This window comes from Protopterus annectens, chromosome 13.part0 (assembly GCF_019279795.1).
Source record: "Protopterus annectens isolate FY-2018-M chromosome 13.part0, PAN1.0, whole genome shotgun sequence".
Classification (NCBI taxonomy): domain Eukaryota; kingdom Metazoa; phylum Chordata; order Ceratodontiformes; family Protopteridae; genus Protopterus; species Protopterus annectens.
In genome coordinates this window covers 1,000,607,408-1,000,619,935 of record NC_056747.1, presented here as the reverse complement: position 1 = coordinate 1,000,619,935, position 12,528 = coordinate 1,000,607,408, and the positions used below count along the sequence as shown (strand labels likewise).

The 12,528-nt window shown below is 36.3% G+C and overlaps 1 protein-coding gene across 1 annotated transcript in view; it reads right to left on the bottom strand.

Annotated features, from left to right (window-relative positions):
- The window catches only part of LOC122788072 (keratin, type I cytoskeletal 47 kDa-like), a 70,702-nt gene that overhangs the window by 20,767 nt on the left and 37,407 nt on the right, over positions 1–12,528 (bottom strand). The window contains exon 6 of the mRNA XM_044054995.1: positions 6,174–6,394. Coding sequence (XP_043910930.1) covers positions 6,174–6,394 — 221 coding nt within the window. The remainder of the gene's footprint in view (positions 1–6,173; positions 6,395–12,528) is intronic.

Sequence of the window (12,528 nt, the reverse complement as noted above, 5' to 3'; positions counted from 1 at the left end):
TATAAACCACTGGACTTGGCATTTAGTATTTAACTTTATCAGCCTCCTGGCCTTGTGATCACCACAGAGCTAACCAAACAGTTCATCAGAATATGTTAATAATGGCTTAAATATTTAAGCAGCAAGGCACAACAAAGTGTGGATTGGTATTGATTTAAATGCACCTCATTTGGTGCTGTCATGGAGCATTACAAAGAGAGCATACCACTTGATAACAGAGTACATTTCAACAAACATCAGGAGTACTTTATTGCAAGAAGGCCAAGCTTAGCATAATTTTAATATTTTAGTATGCATTATATACATGCCGTTTCTCAACCATGAGGTATTTATTGCAGGATATGTTGTGGTCATATGACAGGATTAAACTAATGATGTAATTGGTTGCTTAAATATGATTATGTAATTAAGCTAAAAACATTAGCTCAGGTGTGTTTATTTGTGGCCTGTGCAGTCTACCCCTAACTCTTTACCTTCAGAGTAAATATTAGTGGACTACTTAGATTCCTGCATGACTTATTTGATTACGTGTTAAGCACATATATCTACGTTTTGAAGGTTTTCAATATAAAAGTATTGTTTAAAATCACCTTTGTTTTACTGAAGATTTTTCATTGAGCATTATGAGTGGCAGTTTTAAACACACACACATTAGTTTGTGTTGTGCTGTAACAGAACATTTATTATCAATCTTCTTTATGCCATGTTGGGAAAATCTACTGCTGCTGAAGGGCATTTCATAAATTTCTTTTAGGGTGTGTTTGCATGTGACCTGACTCACAGATGTCTGCCTTTAAAATTAATAACTTCTGCTCTCACTTTTGCACTTGCTTGATTGCAGGCATTGTGTAATGTTTCTTATTATGACAATTCACTCTGTTTACAGCTGTTTTTTAAGGATGAAGTACTGTTGTCTGCAAAGAGTATTTTCTCTATAGGTAATATCAGAGCTTAGACTGTGACATTTTATTTTAGAGCAAACAGGGTTCCAGTGTTTGATTAGTATTGCCAAATACATTGAACAATTATCACCAAGATGTGTTATTGTACTATCTGTCAGTGAGCAATATATGAATATAGAGGATTATGGCAGTGTTGCCAATTATAACCAACTTGTTAATATGTTTGAGAAAGCTTTTGCATCAAAGCTCTACAATAAAAATCTTAGCAAGATCAAAACCGTATATCATATGATATCAAGAGTCTGGCAGAAGACCAATAATTACTTTAGTTTTATTCATAGATTCATAGATATTTCAAGGTCATTGAGTCTCATGGCTATTAATGTGCTGCCGGTATCCTCACTTAGGCCATATCTCCATTCTCCAGGAGGTACATTTTGAAACAAGGATTTGAATCACTAAATGTCCATTTGCATTTTGTGATATTCATTTCCTTTGAAAAGACATTTTGATCTGCACGAAGTTGCTAAATTAGTATAAGTCTCATGGGTCACCACTTAATGGAGCAAGGGAAATGAAATTAGGGAGTATGTAGGAACAGTAGCCAGAGGTGACTGGTATAGAGCTTGCAGTGACTTTGTAAAAGAACTTGGAAGTCGAAATGCAGTCATAAGTTCCCTCAAGTGCTCCCACTGATTGATTCAAAGTCTTCTGGATGTTGATAAACATTGCAGCTGTTCGTGTTTTGGAGAACTGAGAGGTTGTCATATATGTGAGAAGGTGCCAGAGATGACCATTGGTTAAGTGGTTCAGAATAAAACCAGCCAGAGGTGACCTTGTAATTGTAGAAAACAGAGGTTGTGGGCAATGTTTTACTTTTTTAACATTCTAGCCTATAATTTGGCAAAGTTTATCTATCATATGTGGTTGGTTAACAAAATAATGCCAGCAATTTACCATGTTTAAGTAATGCCATAATCAAAGGATGTTTTAAGGGAATCAGGCATATCATCTGGAGTCTATATCACAAAGTTAAACAATAAAAAGAGCAAAGGCTCTTATATCGAACACTAAAAACCGAAAGCAGTAAATGTTGAACATAAGGAACAGCGATTTTTTTCTCAGGGAAAAAAATCGCTACTCCGCCAAAAAAAAAAAAAAACAAATCCAAAAACAGACACCCCCCCCCCCCCACACTTAAATATACCAACTCTGAGATTCACCTCAGTGGAGGAACTGGCAATGTCCTGAAAACAGCCCAGTGATTTTTTTTTTCTCTGTGAAAACAAATCACTGTTCCATGTGTTTGACATTCAGTGCTTTCAATTTTTAGTGTTCGATATAAGAGCATTCGCTCTTTTTATCATTTGACTTTGTGATATAGACTCTATCATCTGATCTTTGCTTCTGACAAAAAGCATCACTTAGTCAAGACAGTGTTTTAAGAAGAAGATGTCTTGGATGTTAGCCCTTTTGGACAAGGCACTTTCCTAATGAGCTTCTCTTAATAGCTGTAAGAACTTCAGTAGGTACAATATGGGGTTAAAATTTAAACAAACAGCAGAAAGGTATATCTGAGGTAAACTTACACTATATAAAAAATCAGTAAGAGTGATCTTAGGCGGCATTGCATTATATGATGGGTTGCCCAAACAGGAACAAAATCGGGAATCTGTCGATCCCTTTGTGACTAGCACTTAGTGAATCATTATTACTACATATCACTATCACAATATTTTTACAGCTTACACTGCTTCAACATAAGTGCTGAACACTTACTAGGCAGCAGCCTAGAAGCCATGCCTATGTCATAACTTACACTAGGTACAGGCTAAATATTTTCGTGTAGCTTAGCCTTTCATAATCAGATAATTATTGCTTGTTTTGAAATTTACCTGTAAGACGGGTTTGGTAAGCTGTAAGAATCTTTCTTTCTTCCTTGTCAATTTCCCTGTATAGCTGGGATGATAGCATGGACTTTAACACGGAACTGCAGTCCTTTATTTCTGGACTGAAAGATTCCTACTATAAGAAGGGATAGATAGTGCTCCTCAGGCTAGCATGAATGTAAAATTTAAGTCCTTGAATCATATGGTCCTTGGCAGATTACTTTTGAAAACTAGAAGATCATCCATCCATAGCCTGCTGCATTTGGATACTGAAGCTGGCAGAACTGAAAGGGTGACAGACAGCCTCATTAGTAGTCATGGGTGCTAGAATCAATGATATGATAATGGCATCTGTCACGACCTGGGCAAAAAAAAAAAAAAGAAACAGCCCCGCCAGCTGTCAGTGTCAGTTGGTTCAGTAGGCTGTGCACTCCTCTTCTTTGATACTGTGAGATCAGAAGACTAGGTATTCGATTTCCAAACCAGCTGCATGGATTTATTTTCCACTAGTGACACTGCAGTGTGGTATAATGGAGTGCTGCACTTAAAATGTGTGCTTTCTTTCTGATGAGCTGTTAAACTGAGTCTGGCTCAGTTGATGGTGGCTCAGATGTATGTAAAAGACCTGTCAGCTCTTACTGGAAAGGGTTAGGGAAAATCCTGGGTACCCTGGTATTCCTCTCAACCTCTTAGCACAAGAAATCTGGACAAAGTCTAAAATAATGGGGGGGGGGGGGGTCAAAGTCACAAAAATAAACAATATTTTAAATATTGCTCTTATAAATGTAAAAAAATGCTAGAACAACAGAATTTGTGTTAGCATACATTTTTTAATTATATAAAGTCTGAAAATCAAATGTATGTCATTATTCAATGATTTCAATCACCAATGATTTGCCAGAATACCACAAATTTTATGAGGAATCATCCAAAAATATGAGGCAGCAAATATGGACATTCTGAAAAAAATCTGGACAGTTGAGAGGTATGCACCCTGGTCATATTTCCTCTAGTCTGTGTGAGTACCAGTCTGGGTCTTCCCAAAAATGAAGTTTCCAGTATAGTGAGACAGACCTGGTCAATAAAATATAACATATGCATGTCTTGATTAAATAAATGTTGTTATTATTTGAAGACTGGGTTGACAAAAAAAAAAAACAGACCCGTTAGATACTTAGTTTTCAGTTCTCTCATATCGTGTTTCAAGAACCTGCGTGCCTTAAAGTTTCATTCTGCAGTGGGGAATGCCTATGTAACACATATCAAGGGCAGCATTAAAGTCATATGATGAATGATTAGGTTTTGATCTAGATTACAATTTAACAATTTATTGAAGCATTATGCAAAGGATGAATGGGTCTGGTTCATAAACATTGCCTAGAATCAAATGGTCCATGGGAGTACTTGGTCTTATGATTACATACCTCCTATCTGCATTCTAGATATAATCACTAATCAACCAGTTTAGCTGGAAGAGTATAACACTAACTCATCATGTTTAGGAGGCATACGTAGGCTCAGTACCTGAAGCCCTTGTCAAATCTTTTCTAAATCTCTCGTGTATCTTTTAGTTAATTTAGCCATTGGTACAAATATAACATCTGCTTTGTACTTAGAAAATAAGTCTAAGCTTGCATGCGAATAAACTGCAACCTATTACTGTTCTCTAAAGGAAGAAATAACAATATTAAATACAGGTACATGAAAACTACTGTAAAGTATCAAAATATGATGCAGAAAAATGGAACAGTTACCTTTTACTTAAAAAGAAAGAAGTAAGTGTGCCAAAAATAATAAACAATAACTGTTTTCTTAAACTTCAGAATACAGAATAGTAAGCTATGAATAATGTGAATAAAAGGGAAAGAAGAAAAAAAAATACTGAGTCCCAAAATGCTGTACTGAGACACCAGAACTCAAATGATGTGTGTGTCCCAAACAAAACTTTGTGTAGCTCAGTAAATGACTAAAGCTAGCTAGTACATTATGGGGTTGGATCTGCTAAAGGCAAGACGAGGGCTGAAAAATAAGTATGTGAGCTCTTTTTGGGTTTAAGCTATTTGCCTCTGGGATCTTTACAAGGACTGCCTGATAATTTAGTGATACAGCCTTGAAATAGTGTGGAAACTGGGTTAGATAATTTTAGTTGAGACACAGAGTGGATTTTGATCAATTGCGTCATGGATCATCCAACACAATCCAACAAAAAAAAAAGTTGCTTCTGGGTACTTGAGAGGGGAATAACTGAAGGTTTTCCTCAGTGCTTGAGATTTATGGTGTTGGCATCTAAATTGTCACTGGTTATGGATCTCTTCAAATGAGGAGATTTATAAGATACTAGCATAGCTGCAAGCTTTGTCAGCTAGATAATTTGTTTGGCGTGTGGAACTAGTAAGATTGCTTTGTGATAAATATGTTTAACGTAGAATTTCTGAGATAAGGTTGCGACTCAATAACCTTATTATTTGTAAGAATTCCCTTGTTGCTTCTGCTGAAGTGAAGACATTTTTTTCCACATTTAACGATGAATTATACAGTAATATTGTTCTTAAACCATAACCAACAACTTTCTTTGAAAGAATGCCTTTTCATGAACCGTATATCTGGAAAAGGTCTTGATAAAGGTACACATGACATTATTTTAAGGCAGAGGCTTTACGTTCTTTGGCAGCATTTAGATATAGTTAGTCAGATTAGAAAGGTTCCTTTGGAACCCCAGCCCAGAACAAAAGGTAGGAGAAATGTATAAAAAACATACAAGTTGTATACATGTATATACATGGAAAAACATGTGAACTGCATACAGCTGAGCTTGAAAGAATGAAGTTAAGAAAAAAGCATTTGCTAAATGAGATATGTAACCAGTGTTGTTAATTTATATTAATTTTTAAGATGCTCCATACCTTGTAAGGCAGTAATTTGAGCAGGTCGGTTAGTCTAAGTGGGCAACAATGGAGAAATGATGCTTGTGCTACTATGTAAAGCGTAAGATGGTTCATGCAGTCTTAGCCTGTTGATTAAGGGTGGGCGGTCTTTATCATGAAGGAGTCTAAAAGTAAGAGTGTTTGGCAAATATGAAACTGGTAGATACTTTGTCTTACAAACAGTGGTGCAGTGATGCTCAGTAGGGCTGTTCATCTGAATAAATCTAAGAATCTTGTTTTCTATAAGTTGAAATGTTATTCTGACATGATATCAGGACGATAACAGAAAATCCACATTCAAGCCTTAGGAGCAGAACTTAGATGGCAATTGCATGATGAGCTTCAAATTCCAGGATGAGTACATTAGAATATTTCTAGTTGTTATTTGCAGAAACAAAATAAATTGTGTACCGCGTTAAAAAAGCATGTAAAGAAAAGTTAAATTGGTTTTCTCTTACCTTGAGTCTTCGCCTTCCAGCAAGATGCGGTAGGTCTCAATCTCCTGTTCCAGTTGTTGTTTTACACCCAGAAGCATCTGGTACTCCTGACTCTGGTATTCCATCTGTGATCGCAGGTTAGCAAGCTGATCCTCCAAAGCAGAGATCTTCATCTGTATTTCCTGAATCATCATTCCATAACGACCTTCTGTTTCTGCCAAATTTGATTCCAAGGAACCTTTCTAAAACATTATAGTGAAACAGTGACTTTAACATTGGGATTGTTTAGAAGCTATTTGTATTTAGAAGAAGAAATAAAATTGTGAAGCTCCCACATACAGCCACATAACAGTTATATACACAACAAATTGAAAAGCTCTTTCCAAAAGGAAAGAACACCCCAGATCATCAAAAGCCAGTACTTATTAAGAATTAGTCACTACGCTGATCATTCTGAAACTATGAAACTAAAGACATTTCTTTCTTCTTTCAGGGCACTGAAGTATGGGAATGTTAATAAGCAACTTGCTTTCACATTTCATAGCCCGTCTTTTGGTAGCTTTATAAATAAAGTTTATTGGTATGCTGTATGTTATAAATATTACTAAACATATTATATTTTCCTGAGGGAAAACTGCACTAAAATACAGTGTGTAGTATCCATTAGGCTTAATTTTTTTTCATTAAAAAAATTTTCTTTTTTCAATGGAAGTGCAAGGCTATTTGCAGTCCCTATACCAAAGCCTGCTACTATTGAATAATGCACTGCTTCCATAACAGGACCTGATTCTACAAACTGAGATGAAATCAACACATCTTCATAGGCCATGGTAGCCTCAGGCAAATACCCCCAAGGTATCTCAGACTAGATAAGTGGTTTATAACTTTAGAGCCATAGCCCCAAATTGGTCCACAAGGACAATTTCCAGTGATGACAAGAACACATATATTCAAAAGGTTATTTATTGGGGATGAGAAGACATATAAAATCATACAGAATTTAAATAAAACCAAGCCTTTCAGAGCAGAATCAATGCTGCCGATTTAGACAATGGGATTATTCACAAATAATGTAAATTGAGAGAGTTCAAAAGTTATTTTCTAGGCAGACTAAAAGCAGAGTCATTTATGTTACAGTAAAAGACAAGATATTACCTATTTACTTCATAGGTTACAGGCTGTTAAGAGGTGATGTGATCATAATTTTTCATTGTAAAAATTAGATGTTGGCAGCAGCACTTATGATTTTGTTTCTTCATCATTTGATGGGTCTACTTCATGATGTCGAAAGCCGACAATATCAAAGCTGATATAGTTGGCACCACAACATCGAAAGCACAGAACACCATGCAGGTAAACGGAAATCTCCATAGGGAGACTTCTGTGCAACAAAAGAGATGGCAGAAATATATATATTTTACTGCACACAGTTTACAAAAGTGTCTGCTTATTATTTTTTTGCCCTGCATATTTTATACTAAACTATCCTTATACACACACACACACACACACACACACACACACACACACACACACACACACACACAAACACACACACACACAGATATATACTAGAAATAACATCCCACCCCCCACACCTCCCGTAAAATAAATATACCAACTCCAAGATCGCACTACAGTGGGGTTAGGAAATTACCTTTTTCCCCATTGAAGTGCGACCTTGGAGTTGGTATAGTTAATGTACGGGGGGTGTGGGGGGCGGAGCCCCTCACATGGGGGGTGCAGGGAGGCTTGCTCCCTGCATAAACGCAGTAAAAACTCTGTGGGATGTTATTTCTAGTTGCTTTATAGTTTTCAATGATTTGAGATTCGATGTTATGAGTTTTCGACGATTTGAGCTTTTGACAATTTGGTCTCGATGTTTTGAAATTTGATGAAATGATATTTCGACGCTATGAAGTGGAACCATATATATATATATATATATATATATATATATATATATATATATATATATATATATATATATATACATATATACACATGGGTTCACTACATAATCTCGAACTTTTGAAATATCGAATTTCAAAAGCTCGAGACTATGTAGCCGAAACCCTGGAATACTAAAAGAAAAGTGTGAAATTCAAAATCCCGATGTTTGGAGATATTGAATTAGCACTTCTGGTGCTGCGGTTCAGGTAAGTATGCGTGTGTAAGTGTGTTTGTGAGGGGCTTTAGTGTGTGTAATTGTATGTTGTGACTGTGATGTGTGTGTGTGTGTGAGGGACTGTAATGTGTGGGCATCAGTTTGCCTTGTGTGTCTGTTTGTGCGATCTCGGAGTTAGAATATTTAAGTAGGGGGGGTGGGGGGTGCAGCCCCCCACATGGGGGTGCAGGGGGGCTTGCCCCCCTGCTTATCTGTAGGTTAGTGAGATATGTTTGATTGTGGGGAAAAGCTGTGTGTATGTGTATGCTGTATGTGTGTTAGATGTTAGGGATTTTAAAATTCGCGCTTGTATACTTTCGGTATTTAGGGGTTTCGGGTTTATAGTCTCAAGCTTTTGAAATTTGGTATTTCAAAAGTTTGAGATTATGTAGTGAACCAATATATATATATATATATATATATATATATATATGTATATATGTATATATATATATATATATATATATATATATATATATATAGATACATATATATATATATATATATATATATATATATATATATATATATAGATATATATATGTATAGAGAGAGAGAGATGTGTATGTGTGACTTGTGCATGTGTGTATACATACATTATAAATACTAGCAAGCCAAAGAGTAAAAAGGTCACACAGACAAACCATTCAGTGAAAACTGCAAGAAAAATCCAGCCAAGCAAGAGTCTTTATTGTGCAAAATTTCAGACATCCTGTAGTGTGCTGATGTGCTGATCAGTTTTTCTGTGTGACATTTTACTCTTTTTCTTGGAGATTAGTTGGGATATTTTGCAAGGACCTTAATCTTTATGGGCATCAACTCAATTTAAAGACCATATGTTTCTGATGTATAGACAAACTATCCACTTATGCTGTGCTGATGAGGTCAATAAAAGGGCAAAAACATGCATGTCAACAGCTAGTGGGGTTTGCCTTTTTCAACCTGAATGTAACTGTAAAGACTTAAAAAGTAAAAAAGTCATGGACATTCAAAAGCCTTGTAGTTGAAGCATTCAAATGTCCTTAAGAGGCCATTTGCATATATCCCATGGTCTTCCATTACAGGAGATTTAAGGTATCACACAGTGAAAATTTTAGCTTGGCTGGGTTTTTCTTGCAGTTTATATATAGATATAGGTAGATATAGAAATAGATATAGAAATATAGGGGTCTATTGTGTATGACCAAACCACTCTCATGTTGAATGTAAAACACTGACAAAATAAGTTTGGTCATACACAATAGCAAAAAAAAAAAAGTGAAAATAATATCGAGAGAGAAAAATTATTTCTTCTACGGATATTAAAATGAAACCTCCCATAACATTAACCTCAAATTTGTCTGAATAGTGGCAGCCCTGCCTTCTTTATTAATGGGTGCTAACCTTAACCTTAATGCTACTCAGACCTCAACCTTAATCCTACACATTAATGTCATTAAAACCTTCCTGTAAAACTGCCACTACAAAAGACAGACTCAGACGCAGAAACATTCACATACACACACAAACAACACTACATCTATCCCCTAAACTAACGCTTAAACTACAATACACAAACTCACACATAAACACACATCACCCATCTTCTACTCTTACCCGACCCTAACCCTCACACAAACACACACACACACACACAAACACACACACACACACACACACACACACACACACACACACACACACACACACACACACACACACACACACACACACACTCTCTCATCTCCCTCCCCAACCCCACTTACCTGTATCGACATTCCATACTCTCAACATATCCACCATTCGGCCATCTGTGCTGTGAACATTAAATCACACCTCTGCATTTGTCGAAAAATGTTCAGTAAAATGCAAATGAAACAGATGTAGATATTGATAGATAATCTAGACACAGACAAGGAAAAGCATGGTTGGGGCCTTGTTACTCTTAGTCTGGATTTGCTTTAGGTTAGGCTTCTGGCTTAAGAAAGCCTGTTACTTGTATTTCTTTATAATCATACATGTGTTTTAACATTATTTAGGTTTTTATCAGTAAGTCACAAAGAATAGTGTTTCTCTACAAGCCTTATACTACCATTATACTTCTTTTTATCGTTTATATGTGCTTTACTTAACCTAATTCAAAACTTCACCCTGGTTCTTCTCTAAATAATAATATCCATACTTACATTTATTCTAAATGCATATTATTCTTCTATATTTTACTTGCTTTGACTGCTAGTACAACTATTATTATTATTATTATTATTATTATTATTATTATTATTAGTACTACTGTTAATACTTTAAATTTATACTATTGTCACTTTCTGTAGGTTAGCTATGTTTTTTGGTATTTATTTGTAAGGTGCTTAAGTTTAGACTTTTGAACTCGAACTACTAACCTTAGTGAAAACAGGGGCATGTAATGAACTGCAGCATACTGTCTACTCAAGGAGGGGGTTAAGACTGTGAGCAGCACAAGTGCTAATTAAAACTACATCTAAACATTTAATCTTGGAATGGGAAGTGCACAAAGTACTTGATACAGTTAGTTAGCCGCAATAACATCAGTGTGTTGCAGCCATATTCAAAATGTGAAAATTAGTTTGGCCTAGTGTAGTAAAAAGGAATCAAGCTTAGAAAACCTTGGTACTAGCAGTTAGGGGGACTTGCACATAATTGTAATGTGCAGTGGGTATTTATTATTTAAAAAAAATGCCTAGTGTAAGCAGCTTCAGCTTAGTACTTCACCAGCAAGTTCATACCTACACACTAGCAATACTTGCGGGCAGTCAAGCAGTCATGCAGCTTGTTACTGCATGTCCAAATATTCAATTTGCCAGGTTACTTTTCTGCCCAAAGTACAGTATTGTGGGGAAGCACTTGGGCGCCATAGCTGTTCTGGTTACCAAAGTTAATGCCAATAACTAGTGCTTTTATATTAGAGAAGTGAATAAACGACAGAAAAAAAAAAACAAACAAAAAACTACTACATTCATCCATCCACTGTGCAGGTTAATGAGCATAGTTGTAATCTACATACCTCTCAACCGAACCAAGGAAATACTACTGACATTGAAGTTAATGATTTCTTATTCTTCATAAAATGCATGTTACTGTAATTTCTTAAAGTGCCCATGATTTAGAGCCTTCATCCGTAATCATTTTTTGTCTTTGTCCTTGATTGTAATGGTAGAAGAAGGATAATAGTCTTATGTGAGTATAATGTTATTTCAGTGTGTAAAGATATACCATACAAGAAGATACCTTCAGTCAGCACAGAGTTTCAAGCCAAACTAGTTACTCAATGTAATTAATTAATTAATGAATCTAGCCTTCTGAACTAGTTAATGTTCAACCGCAGTGCAAAAGCTTTGTGAATCATTTTTGTTGCTGTTATTCTGATTTTCTCAATCCTTTTCCGATCTGCATATATAGGGATAATGCTTCAAGAAAGATGCATCACTTTGTACTAAGAAGGTATAAACTACTATTTTTGTAGTTTAGAAAAATGCTACACAGCAAAGGTAGTGAACACATCCTGGTGCTCAGAAACCCAGATCACACTATACAAAACTGCCTTGCACAGATTTTCTCAGTGCATTCCAGGTTTCCAGTTCAGAGAACAGGGTATTACCACCACTGTAGGATGGAGCAGGACGATAGTGCTGCACCACATCTTGATGATAAGGATCACATGCAAATGTAGCAGGCTGGCGGGCATGTTTAGTGCTGGCCAGCATTGTGATGTTCCCCATGCTGAGGTTATTAATAAATGTATATAGATGAAGGAAAGTCAAAATTCTGTGGGGCAAAAGAGTTGATGCATTTAGCATATTTAATTTCATTGTATGCCTTTTGCTCAGGTAACTGCTAACGTTCATGCCTTCTCCAATTGCAGAGCAGCTGCCACCTGCATTACCACAAGGAACTCCATATCTCTTCATGAATATGCATGCTTCAGTGCACCTGCTGAGGAAGGATACCACTTTTATCATCTGTTGAAGCAAATGCACACCCCTGGACTGCACCAAATGTCAGTGATCCCCCTTTAATGGACTGCAGTATAGAATGGACTTATTCAACCCACTCCTTCCAACGATAGGCATGCCCACCCTCCAAATGCTGGGTCCAGCAGGTGCCCATGCTGCCAATCAAACATGAGTCACCTGAGTCATACTTAAGGCTTTATTCCTCTCTGCTGACACAGCTGGATTCTAGCACCTTTCT